The sequence below is a fragment of the Tyto alba genome, unplaced genomic scaffold (assembly GCF_018691265.1).
Source record: "Tyto alba isolate M040663 unplaced genomic scaffold, T.alba_DEE_v4.0 Super-Scaffold_45, whole genome shotgun sequence".
NCBI lineage: Eukaryota > Metazoa > Chordata > Aves > Strigiformes > Tytonidae > Tyto > Tyto alba.
In genome coordinates, this window is record NW_024881321.1 from 38,416,007 (window position 1) to 38,429,023 (window position 13,017).

Sequence of the window (13,017 nt, forward strand, 5' to 3'; positions counted from 1 at the left end):
GCTTCTCTGAAGTTTTATACTGACTGCCAGTGTTAGTCAAAGACTAACATACAGCAGGTCTTTCAATTTTAACTGCAGTTTCAATTTTACAATTAAAGAGTTCCAATAATTACAGTACAAATCAGAAATTAGAAATAGAAGACCAAGTTGAATTTTTAAAAAGTATCCTATTTCCTATGGGTAAGAACTTCTGAACATGGAACTGTGGCAGAGAAAAAATATATTCATCACACGCAGAAAATAAATGTGGGTACTATGAGGATTGTATTGCAAATTAACACAAAATGTAGCAGAAGCAATAAAATACAATAATTTTACATTAGGGATTACTATTGCCAGGCATTTTAAGAAATGTTTTTATTTACATTTGCAGAGATAGTACAACCCAAAGTTACCCTAGAAATTCATACAAAGCAGGATAAAATACTAAATGTTACATAAATACAGGAAACGATCAAACAAGCATCAAGACATTCTGAAATCAAAACAACACAATTTCTCATTCAACACATCTAGTTATGTTAAATCAAAATCTAGTTTGAATCATTATAACTGTAACTATCTCAAAAGATAATTTGATAAGATACCTGTCTGTTCCTTATCAATCATAAAATATAGAAATGAATTTATAAAACTCTCTGAAGAGTCAGAGGTAACTAAGATTCATACCTGCAAGGAAAGGTTGGTATTTCTGATCTGCTTACTCAAGGGATCCAATTCCTTAGACTGCATGAGTCATTCAGAACAGCAGCACTATTTCACTTCTTTAAAAAGTATTGAAGAAAGCCATTTAGCATATTATGCAATTTTTCATTTTCTTTTTTAAGAATGAGGGAAATATCAGTGAGATTCCACACGATACAGAGTAATTTAAACAGTAATGAGGTTCTGCTTAATTTATTTATATAAAACAGTAAAAAAATATATCCAAATTGTCAAGTAACATAGGCAGCTGCTATAAATTATACAGAACAATAATCAGATTGAAAGATAGTACTAGTGACTTGTGCTAAGACTGGAGGTAAGAGAGTTACTCCTTGACAATCCCAAATTCAACAGAATTGAATTGAGGTTTATACAGAGGAAAGCATGATCTGGATTTGTAGTCCTATGAAGTTCCTGGATCATTTGGTGAAGAGTAAACAATTCAAACATCTTCCTATTGCTTCTGCAAAAGATTTTACATAAAGTAATTATTAGTTGAAAATTGAGAGGTTTCGTCTGAACACTAAAGACTCTACAGAAAATTATTTTTTTTAATGAAGAAAAATATGCATTATATTGGGAGTTTCATATAATTCATCTATGTTGTATATGACGTCTCTAAGCAGAAGGTTAGCAATGCATGGTGAGAAAAATCTTGGCAAAAATCACCAAAAATTCTCATTTCACTTGAGCAAGTGGCATTTACATGCAGTATAATGAAAGCTCAACAAAAGGCTGTAACTGGGTTTCACTCATGTGAAATAAGATTCCAGAAGCAATAAATAAATTTTAAATAACTAGGGCTTCTGAGCAAATTTTACTTTTAGTATATTTCCAATGTAAACTGTGATTTATATTATTTTACAGTAAAATATTTTTTTTTCCTAGGTTTCAATTTTGTTCCTAATAAAGTCAAATGAAAGCCTCAGTTCTGTCAACAGCTTTAAGCCTAATGTAAAAAATGTCTCAGTTTAGATACCTGATTTTATAAATTAAACAATCCCATTAAGTAATGCACCAATGGAGCTCAGCAGCACATTACTACTGATACGATAAAAGACCTTTGTTGCAATAAACTAATAACCAGTGAGCAACGGGGAACACATTTGAAAAAGATTAACATTCCCAAAAGGGTTTATGTGGCTCAAGACTTTACATTTTGGTTTTGAAGGAAATGGAAACTGGTGAAACTTGAATGCAAGTCACAGATGAAGCTGAATTTTCAAAGAATACTAGCAAGTACCCAAGTAAAACTGAAGGTCGGGGGAAATAAAAGGTTTCTCTTCTTAGCATTCTTGTCATCTGCATACAGAAGGAATATTATTTCCTCTTTAGGCTAGCTTGGTGAGTTTTTTTAGTTTGTACTCTGTAAATTAAACTAGACTTATACACTGATTGCGAGTCTTGTCTTACACATCTGTGACACAAACAGTTTAAATTTAACTGCTAACAGAGAAAGCCCAGCATTGTCTATGGTGGAGCAAATAAACAGCAAAACAGAGATGAATTTTTGAAAAAGGAGAAAGATAAAGGTCTGTAAGTTTGCTGATCTAATAACAATTAATAGAATAGTGATAATAAAGGATTACTTTATTCTGGAGAGTTTTTGCAGTATAACACAGAGCTTTTCCAGAATCTGAATATCTAGCTTAGAACTTCGAAGCAATACAGAGCAAGTACGGAAGAAGGATTCGTTACTGCAGGCTTCCAGGAAAGGCTGTAAGGAACCTGTAAAAGGAAATAATTAAAAAACTGTATCACAGAGCTAGATGCAGGGAAAAGTAAACCAGCTATTGATACCTTTAGAGGGCTTTAAATGCCTCATGTGCAACTATTAGAACAATGAAATAACTCAGTTTATGCTGAGCATGTTATGCAAAGCTCAGGTAAATCTAGGAACTGAAAAAATGCAAGTTCCTAACAGTTCTGACATTACTGACCCTTGTATTAAAACACGGCCTATTCCCTTGAGAACAAAGGGAAACAGGAAACCGAATACTTTTAAACACAAATGAAAATTCTTATCTTGAACATGTTTAGTCAATGCTCATTTATAATGGTTCTTTCCTTCTGCTCATGTGAGGGGAACAGTAAGCCATGCAAAAAGCCTCACAAGGAAATATTTTAAGTTGCTGCAAATCACATGGACAGGGACAGTACATGTAGAAGCTAATGTGATACCTGACAACCTTCCATTATCAAAATACTGTCACTGTACTCTGTTTCAAGACAGGCAAAATAATAATTGAGAGGTAAGAGCTGGATAAGAACACTTAAATACCAACAAAACTCCCTCAAAATAGTGGATGAGTTTAAGTCACATTGTGTAATATTTCCCCCTACCCTGTTCCCCAAAATATAATCATTTCAGAATAAGGTTAAATCTGTTCCTTTGATATCCCATTCCTGGTTCTGACATTACAGATTAATTTATACAAAATCATAAAGAAAATAAGTAACAATTGATTTTTTTTTTTTTTAGTTAAAATTAATAGTTTTTCATATAGCATCAGGCATTTGCATTGGAAGAATACAGATGTGAGTAAATACTTTAATGTTTACATAATGATAAAAATATTTAATGTGCTTTACTTAATAAGAAACTGCAACATGCAAATTACAGCATAAATCAATAAACACAAACATTAAAAAAAAATCTTTGCACGTATGCTGAATACTGTAATTTATGAACAGGATATCAAGATGCTTTTATGAGTACAAAGAGGACTGGATGTATCTTTTCGTCAAAATTTCCTTTTCCTTGTCTAAGGACATACAAGTTATTAAATATAACAAGTAGCCTTGGAGTGAATTCAAGGTTTTAATTTATTTCAGGAAGCTTACTGATACAAAATCAGAAGAATGCTACAGAAAACTGTTTGGAATAGGGCTTCTAAAAAAATTTCAACCTGGCAATTAAAGTCAGCCTGAGAGCCTAAACAACTAATTTTCTCAGAGCTTGGACTTTTACACTGAATATTCAACAAGGACCCAGTAATTACTAGCCCATCCTGTTAGGAAGATCTTTCAAAACCTGTCTTCTTTGCAAAACAATAGCATGCCATTAGGCTACACCAACAAATGCCCCAGTGCCGCCCCCCCCAATGCTGAATACATCTTATTGTGTGTTATACTATACAGTGAAGTCAAGATTTGTGGGCTTTTTCTGGTTTACACCACCAGATGAAGAGACAGAGAAACAGCAAATGCCTCTAGCACTGATCAGAGAAGCTATGGCTACATTCCCTCTCTTCAGTGGAGGTGCTTTTGTCAGAATTGACTTAAAATGCTGGATTCAACAGGCAGGATCCACAGAATAGGTAATGGAATGTGTGGATGGAAACTGTACAAAGGCAGGATAATAGACTTTGGTAGTCAGGGGCCAACCTTGCAGCAATAAAAAGCAAGATGACAACTGATGTTCTATGAAGTCTGGCAAAGGTAGGCAAATGTTTTGTCGTTTATGGAGCTGAAGCATCCTCTGTTCTTTACCCAAAGCAACACAAAACTATAATTATTCACTATTAAGGCAATAAATTGTTATAAATTGATTTATTTTTCTGCTTACTTCTATTTCCATGTTTCTTGCATTATTTCTACCACGTTCAATATACCTATGGTTTTATGCACGCTGTCCTCTCACTTTTAGGACTGTTTCCAGTTACAATTTGCTGTCTCAAAATTGCAACAGTAATAAATATAAAACAAGAATGAAACTAAAATAGGAATGTAATTAGCAATTGGTAGAAAAGATACTGAAAAAATGATAAGTACATATATATATTTATTCTGTGTCAGATACTATTTCTCTTCTTATTTCAGCTTATGGTCTTCAATGAAGGATAGAATGCTATGGCTGAAGTGATGTATTAAGCAGCACTGACAGTTTCTAAGACAAGAGGAACATCATGGATACTGGAATAATGAACTACGACTGCATTTCTAGAAACCTACGGATACCACAATACATTAAAAGCAAATTAACTGAAGATTGGAAGTTACATAATTCCTAAAAGGAACAAAGAAAAGGGCACAGCCTCCTTAAGATGAAAAATAAGGTTCATGCTGAAGAAATACATTTTATATGTGTGCGTAAATACATATTTATTTTATATATATGTATATATATATACATAAAGAAACCATTTGCCAGATATGTTTGAATTGACCTGAAAATGCCTCTTTATCAAATATCACAAGGGAACAGCAGAATGCTGATTTCACAAAAAAATAAAAAAAAAAGATGAGAGGAATATATTCTCCACAGAAAATTTAAGTTGGGAATGGGGGATTAGTCTAACGTACAACTCAATAGGTAACAGAATTGGACAAATTTATCAGGAATTCAACAAGAGAAGTCACTATTGACTGCATTCTGCCCTTGGCGTGTACAAACACAGTCCCCAGGATATAGTTACTCAGGGCATGCCACTTTTAATACTTCCTTTAAAATGTTTCTACTTTCACTGCAGAAGGTACTATTTTTCAGAAACTGTGACATCAAAAACTCAGGGCTATCTGTCAATTACAGCAAGCAGAAAATCCTTAGATGGGTTCACAGCGTGTGCTAAATTTAGTAATGCATGACTGACATACAGTCAAGATTCAGCGTTCTTTCTTGAGCCACTGCTCTCTATGACAGAACTTTGAAGTTATTAAGTGCATACAGCAGTGACTTAAATCTGGAAAAATAATTAACCTAGAATTCACTTCTAGTATGACAGTATCATGCCCTAGAGAGTGTAACTTGCTAAAATCCACGAGGTGAGGCAACAAAGCCACAAATAGAAACAGCAAATAAGCAAAGCCCAGTGAATGCAACCCTACCATCTTAAGAATACTTTGTATCAAAATACTTCTATCACTTAAAGAGTGTCTGAAGTAAAAATTTCTATATAGATAGCAACATGCGATAATCTTTTCTAAAGTAAGAAAGATATAGGACTACAAATTGTGTTATCATAACTTTATAGAAATTCTACAGAACTAAACTTTATAGAAAATCTACAATTTGCTAGAGTTCCTACAAATGATTGCCTATTCCAAAGAAACAGAAATGGTCCTATCAATCTGCACGGCACCACTGAAGAAGTCTGTTTTAACAAAAAAACCTTGAAACAGCACTTCTTACTTACTAAAGATGTTTATCAGAAAGGTAAGAATAGTGTAAATATATGCACGAGAACACTGACATTCAAGAAGTAAACTGAGAAGAAAGGTTTTTCTTCTTTCTGTTGCCTGTTAAAACAACAAAGAGCTTTAGAAACCTCTCACTTAATATGACTTCTGACTCAGCTGAAGTCTGATTCATGAGAGATCTGAAGGTAATAAGACTGCTGGCATGAGGAAGGTAGTCCTACAATTTACTCCTATAAATACCCTTAAAAAGCCATAGAATGCTTTACATTCCTTTTCTGCAGGGGTAAACAAATACCATATTGAGCTGACCTGGGTATTTCTTTGCTGCCTTGCTCTTAGTGTTTCCTTAAAAATGTGTCATTAAAAAAGTGTGTGTGTGTATGTATATCTATCTATCTATCTATCTATCTATCTATCTATCTATCTATCTATCTATCTATCTATCTATCTATCTATCTATCTATCTATCTACCTATCTATATACAAGTACAGATATATATATATATATGCTGTAATAATGTTTTGACTGTGAAGTTTACATACCAATGTAAAAGATATGCATTACTTTTAACACAGAATGATTTTTACTACAGAACAGAAGAGGTAAAATGGAAATAATTTATAAACATTTGCAAAGTTCAATTACGTGAAAGCAAGCTGATGAAGGCACATGTTTAAGTGGACTTTATATACACTGCTTATATATTCACTTCAGATAAGCTTTTGCAGACTATATTCTAAGTAATCAGAAAAAATACAAAACGAGCATATAATTTAAATGCATATCTAGCTAATGAACTATAAGAATATAAGCTTCACATTTTAAAATATTTTAGTGGTTTAGATCTGCACAGATTTTGTGTTTATTAACTATTTTAGAGAAACTAAATTGGAATCCATCCTGACAGGACTTTGGCACAATTTAAAATAATGTGCAAAAGCCTCCACTGGTATCCTTAAAAAACTGCAGCATGTTGTAGTTGCATTAGCTTAACTTGATTGGTAGACTGCAATGAACAATGAGCAATCTATCACTGTTGACAGAATTCATCTGAAATTTACCCTCAAAGTAATCAGTCACAGCATAAAATCTCACCAGCTATAGTTATCCGGAAAATTCTGGTTTATACCTAAAGCTATGCCAACTCAGAAAATGAAGACTGTCAGGAATGCCACCTTTAAGTTCATGTTTTAAAAAAATTAATGATAATGGTTTTGCCACATTTCTAATTGTATGAGGATCTGCCAAGAGAATGGAGAACACAACAGCAATGCAAGTCAAGTGATGCAGCAGTGTCTACTAGTGTGGAAAAGTTAACTAACACGAAAGTTAACTATGTACCACAGCAGAAACACTTAAAAGGAAGCAATAATAGCACTTACATGTTGCTAATAACCAGTTGTCTATAATACAGTCACCTGTAAGATTCGAACCATCTGCTGAATTTCACTTTTTCTCCTGTAATCAACAGCCAGGACTGTTAAGTGCCAGTGGTTAACACTCAGTGAAGATAGGCAAGATTCCAGTCAGCATAGGGCACCTCAAGTGTAGATACCTACATGGGTGATCCTGAGTTCAGAGAGCCCAAGTGGCAATTTCAGCTGGCCACCCAATATGTGTTTGACATCAGTATGATCTCAGTTGCTCTTCAGTTTCCTAGGATGTACAGGACATTCATGCAGACATGAGAGAGGACGTATGGGAGACCAATGTCATTCTCAAATGGCAACTGGAGGTTACACCCACGAAAAACAGATTGTAACAGAAGAGGTTAAAAATTCAGCAGGAATACTTATGGCACAAGAGATGCTTGGAATGAAAAGAACCCTACAAGGAAAACAAAAACGATGAGAAAAGAAAACTATGCCTTGAAGGTCAGAAACTATTTTTATAATAAAAAGGATATCATGAAAAGTCAAGGTAAGTCACACCTTGTTAAGGAAAAAAAAAGTTCTCCCAGCCATTTAAGTCAAAATAGGAAAAAAGAGAGGTAGTGAGGTCATCTGTAGTCAGCACAAGAAAGATGGGATAGAAGCTAATGGTAGTTTAGTCTTTTGGGTGCACACTTTGGCTATTACGCTGTTTTTCAGGAGAGCTCCATCATGATAAAAGGGACAAAAAAGAAGTCCTCCAAACTTGTAATTTCAAAAGAATCCTTTAGTCAGGGATATCAGAAGAGACTTCAGCATTCTGAAAGAAACGTTGCCTCAATTTTATGACAAGAAGAGTTAAACAATTGTTGCTAACAAGACAAAAAGAGGCACTTTGTGAAGAGAGAACAGACAATGCAATATGTTGGATTTGGACCAAAAAAACAGGAAATCTGAACACATGTGCCCTTCAGTAAGACTCTCAAGATATTTTCAGGAACTAAAGGAGACAAGTAAAAAATGAAATTAACTGTACTATAGGTTTATCTATAAGTATGTGTATAGGAACTAAAGGCATGCTGTGTCAGAGGAGTCAGATACTTTTGGTAAATAAACGCTTCAGCTGTTACAACTCAGGTAGACTTCCAATACCATTTGAGAAAGCAACACATGTGATATCATATCGGAGAAGATGGGGGTTAGCAGAAGGATTGGAAGGTGCGTAGTTTAAGGAATTGGGTAAAAGCAAAGCAAAACATTTTGCCTTGAAAAGTGAACTTTAGTTTTTAATACTAATTTTGGGGAATTGTGCTTAGTGTATTAATTAATGACTGTGGCACGAAAACAGGAGTAGTCTAATGAAATTCCATGCTGGAACTGCCCATTTAGAAGGCAACAGGTATAAAATACATGAAAAAAAAGAACTATCTTACTTGCTAGAGTAGCAGAAGCATAAAGACAATACACTAAGAAACAACAAACATTTTTTCCTGGAAACTCACTGATTAGATGAAAACTTTTAGTGTGCTGATTGAACTCAGTATGTCTATGAGCAACCAATGTGGTCTAACCATTAAAGACTGATTCTAATGAGGCCTGAGAGAGCAAAAACCATCATTTTACAAATAACCTAGATAGCATTATAAATTAAAGCTATGCACTATTATGGGTTAATTTGTTGAAGAAACCAGAAAAAGCCTAATGAACTACCAGAATTGCTACTCTCTCTTACGAAAGACACCTGAAGGAGCTTTGTTCCAACATTTTTTCTGTCAGAGCTCGCCTGCTTGTTCCCCCTGCTCCCATATCTCCACTCCTGTAATAATCAGATCAGAACTAAGCACAGTATTTCAAACACAATGACAAACTCAAATAAAGAAGCATTTACATAAATAAAAGTAACCTGGCATGATGTGAAATTCTGAATCAGATTGCAAGTAAGCAGATAAATAAAGGCTGAACTCTGACAATGCATAGATGTTACTCAAACTGCACAAATTGTACTAATTCCAAAAAAAGCCTTTCTTTATGAAATGATTTCAATTATGATATTGCTCTAAATTAACCTTGAAAGTTACAGAGAAAAGTCAGCTAATAGGTACAGTAGTTCTATTAGTCTAATACCAAACAAAAAAAGTATTAAAAATCATTTTTTTCTAATTAAATCATACTTTAATCACTTTAAATTAAACCATTTTACAGAAAGCTATAAAACTGTAAGCCGATTATAAAAACTGCAAGTTTAGTAAATAAGAGCAAACAAGATTCTACTTGAATAAACTTTACTGTTCTAAAGATTTCATAAAGTAAATTGACTTGAAAAGGGATGTGTATATCCAAGTACAGATATAAACAACTCCTTTTTACATCAAATACTTTTAAAAAGTTAGCATTCCCATCTACCTTCAAAACAGTATGCTGCTTACAAAGTACAGTATTACCCTGAATGAACAGCAAAGTTTTACTTACAAAGTGGCTACTTGGCTCTACATAAGTTTATATTTAATGGTCCCTTTTATTTCTTAGTTTGGAATGGATGAGACAGGGGTCCAAAATTCAGAATGGCTAAGCACTACACAACTGTTATTATAACGAGAAGAAAATAATGACAAGAACATTTTTTTCTTATTAGAGAGAAGGCTAGTATTATTTCAGTAGAAATCAAATTACATTATTTCATTTACTGCATGCATTTTTAAAACCTCTAAACATGTATTTCATCAAAATCAAAGTATACAAACTAAGCTTGCGATTAATTAACAAAAATGCGTTCAAACCTTTAGTGTACTTGCTTGCTTTCAGCAAGCATACAGGTTGGTCCGAACATTATCACAGGCTGCATTTAACAGAGTTAGAGGTATTTATCTGTGGTTAAAATATTAAACTAAAACATCTATTAATCCAACATAATTCTTCACAGTTTTCAGAAGAACGAATAAAAAAATTACAAAGGTAAGACAGGATAACAGAGGAAGGATTTCCTTTTAAATGGTTTGTATTTCAATGTTTATCCCACATAAGCTGTAAATCATCCCTTTTGCTATAGCTTCAAACACAGTTCCTCAGGTTAATTTCACATCTGCCTTTCACACAGGTGAGAGGGAATCCTACCTTAATACGGTATTCACAGACTTGACATTTTTACCCTTTCGGTACTGCAGAATAAGCTCATTTGAAAAGTTTAAATCCTGCAAAGTGACCAGTAAAGGTAACATGCTGAAAAAACACAATTCATTTTTAATCTGTTTAAGCATACAGACATTTTTTACTCCATACCTTCACTGCCTGTAGTCTTTAAAGTCTCCAAATGCTAAGACTCAATTAAAAAATAAAGAAGCGGGTTTGGGTTTCCTCGACAGATTATGACCATCGACTTTTTAGAAGTACCTGTAGAACAGTGTGAATTGTGGAATACCTAGCATTAGTTATGGAAGCATTCCAACTTGAAGGAAGAGAGGGAACATCCATATAGGCAGGTCCACATAAAAAGATTCAGTTTACAAGTAAATAATCACAACTTCCTTCCATGGAGGCAATCTTTTTATCTCCACTGGCTTGATTAACTTCCCTATAAGATGAGTAAATTTGGACACGAGACTTGGTTATCCATGACCATAGTATTTTCTTACCAAAAAAATCAAAGGTAAGGTACAGTGAACGTGCAAATACAGCTCACTTTTGCAGTTACTGAAAGTCTTAAGTGATGTTAATATGGTTAAGAAATCTTACTTAAGCCCTAACAGAATGTGCCTTAACTTACAGTAAGCATGAGAGAGTCATGTAGAGATTTTTTTTTTCAATACACAGTCATCTCAATTTGTGAATAAGCACACATTAATGCAAAATGTTCTCTCTGTAAAAGAGAAGTAAGGTTGAAGACAAAGTATACATCAGCTTTATTTAATGCAAAAGCCAGTGCTCTGTAATGTCTAATGAGCAGGTAAGTTTTGATTTCCTTAAATGAACATAAGGTTGGGAAGGGGGAACCTACTGATCTGTGTGACAGAAGTCAGCTATCACTGCAGGAGGAATTTAAGACATATGCTGTCTTTGTTTAAAAGTGCAAAGGGTGAAACTGAGGCAGACATCTGAAATAATGAATCAGACTACAGTTCAACAATGGTATTTTGATAGGTGACTATAAACTCACTATATCCTTTGGAACCTTTTTAACTGATTCACAGGAAAAAAAAAAAAAAAAAAACAAAACCACAGTAAGCTGCGTGAGAAGCGAGAAGACAGGAACAACAGTATTCAACAAGATTGTATATGACAAGTATTCAACTACAGGGTGATTTAATACTAATGATGTGATGTTCTTCAACACCCAGAGAACAAATTTTCTTGCTGAGGTCATGCTACTTGTTACTAGATTGTTTCCAGATAATGTTTCATGTCTGGCATCCAGGAATTCTCTTGAACAGTGTGTTGCAACTACTGTCCTAGAAACAAGATCTGCTGAGAAAATAAATTTTGTAGTCTTAGGAGAGAACTTTGGAGCAGGAAGACGCCCTGGAAGCCACTGGTGTCATACTAGAAGAACCTGGATGATTAAAAGTAACTATTACTTTAATTATTAAACATTTAATAGTAATTTTGATGGGAAATGGTAAGAGCTTTGTTAAGCAGTACACTATGAGTCATTTCACTAAACTGAAACTTATCAGTATTTAGCAGTTAATACATCTTGCTCCCAAAATTACAAAGGCAGTCAGACCACTGCATTTGTGGAAATACATCACTGGGCACAGTCATAGCTTAACAAGAAACTACATCTACTTTCTGTGATAATGCTATCGGAGAAGGTTTTGTTCTTACTTCGATCTTCAGACAGGTTCATAGCCTAGAGATGGGACTAAAAACCAAACATCATGGCTTGGTAGCCTGCTTGCCTTAACTGAAGTAAGAAAACCTTCAAAATCCTCGGTACTGAAATCCTTCTTTCCTGTCAAATGAGCAGGAATATATCTCTTCCCCTTTTTACAAAATGGGAAGTGAGAAAGAGGTATTTATAGGCCGCTCATTAGTTTCACAGAAGAAGGATCAAGCTGAATTTTATGGCACCCATCTGAAGCCCCAGATTCAAGCGAGATACCATCACCACTGAAAAAAGACTGCAGGACTTGCTCCCTTGATTCTGCTTTTATCAGTCAATCTTTGCAGCAAAGGAAAGATGGGCATCCTCCAGGAAATGAACATGGACTGAAATCCTGGTAATGGGTATGAAGAGTCAAATGAGAGACTGAAAAGGATAAACCTGAACTGGCAATCATCCCCCATCTGACCATGAAACAAAACCAGCACTGATGAGATAGCTACAGTGAAAATACGGCTAAACCACTGCTTTGGTGTTGTGTTCACACGTATCAGCTATTAGAAAGTACATTTCAAATAGAAGACCAAACAGGTTGAAATATACTAATTGATGCACCATTACAAACATTTTTAGACAAAAATATTAGCAGAACATAGTAAGAGAAAATGTCTTTGCTGAGTTGATTTTCTAGTGTCAGGTTCATAACAAGCTGCTAACTCTCCCAACTGTGGAATTTAGAAGCACTTCCACTGACAGTAGCTGACTCAACCAACTAGACTTCAACTTAGGCTCCTGAGCTCATCTGAAGGTAAAGAATCACTCGTGCATGCAAACAACATGAAATAAAACATAAATTACTTAAAACTATATTGTTTATCCTAATAATTACCTACAACTTAATTTCAGCTACTTATGAAGTTTCTAGTGTAGGTTAAATGAAGCAAGTACTTACTAATAGAAAGCAAATGGTTAAATAAGGATTTGAC

General features: G+C 34.3%; 1 protein-coding gene across 3 annotated transcripts in view; it reads right to left on the bottom strand.

The window, feature by feature from the left end:
- Nucleotides 1–332: 332 nt before the first annotated feature.
- Nucleotides 333–13,017, bottom strand: part of CCDC138 (coiled-coil domain containing 138) — a 42,607-nt gene continuing 29,922 nt past the window's right edge. For 2 of the 3 annotated variants that reach the window (XM_042806254.1, XM_042806252.1), the window contains exons 14-15: nucleotides 2,295–2,433; nucleotides 333–1,168 (exon numbers count right to left, since the gene is read on the bottom strand). In XM_042806254.1, the coding sequence (XP_042662188.1) occupies nucleotides 997–1,168; nucleotides 2,295–2,433 (311 nt within the window). In that variant the 3' untranslated portion in view covers nucleotides 333–996. The remainder of the gene's footprint in view (nucleotides 1,169–2,294; nucleotides 2,434–13,017) is intronic. The other variant, XM_042806255.1, reaches the window with a different exon arrangement.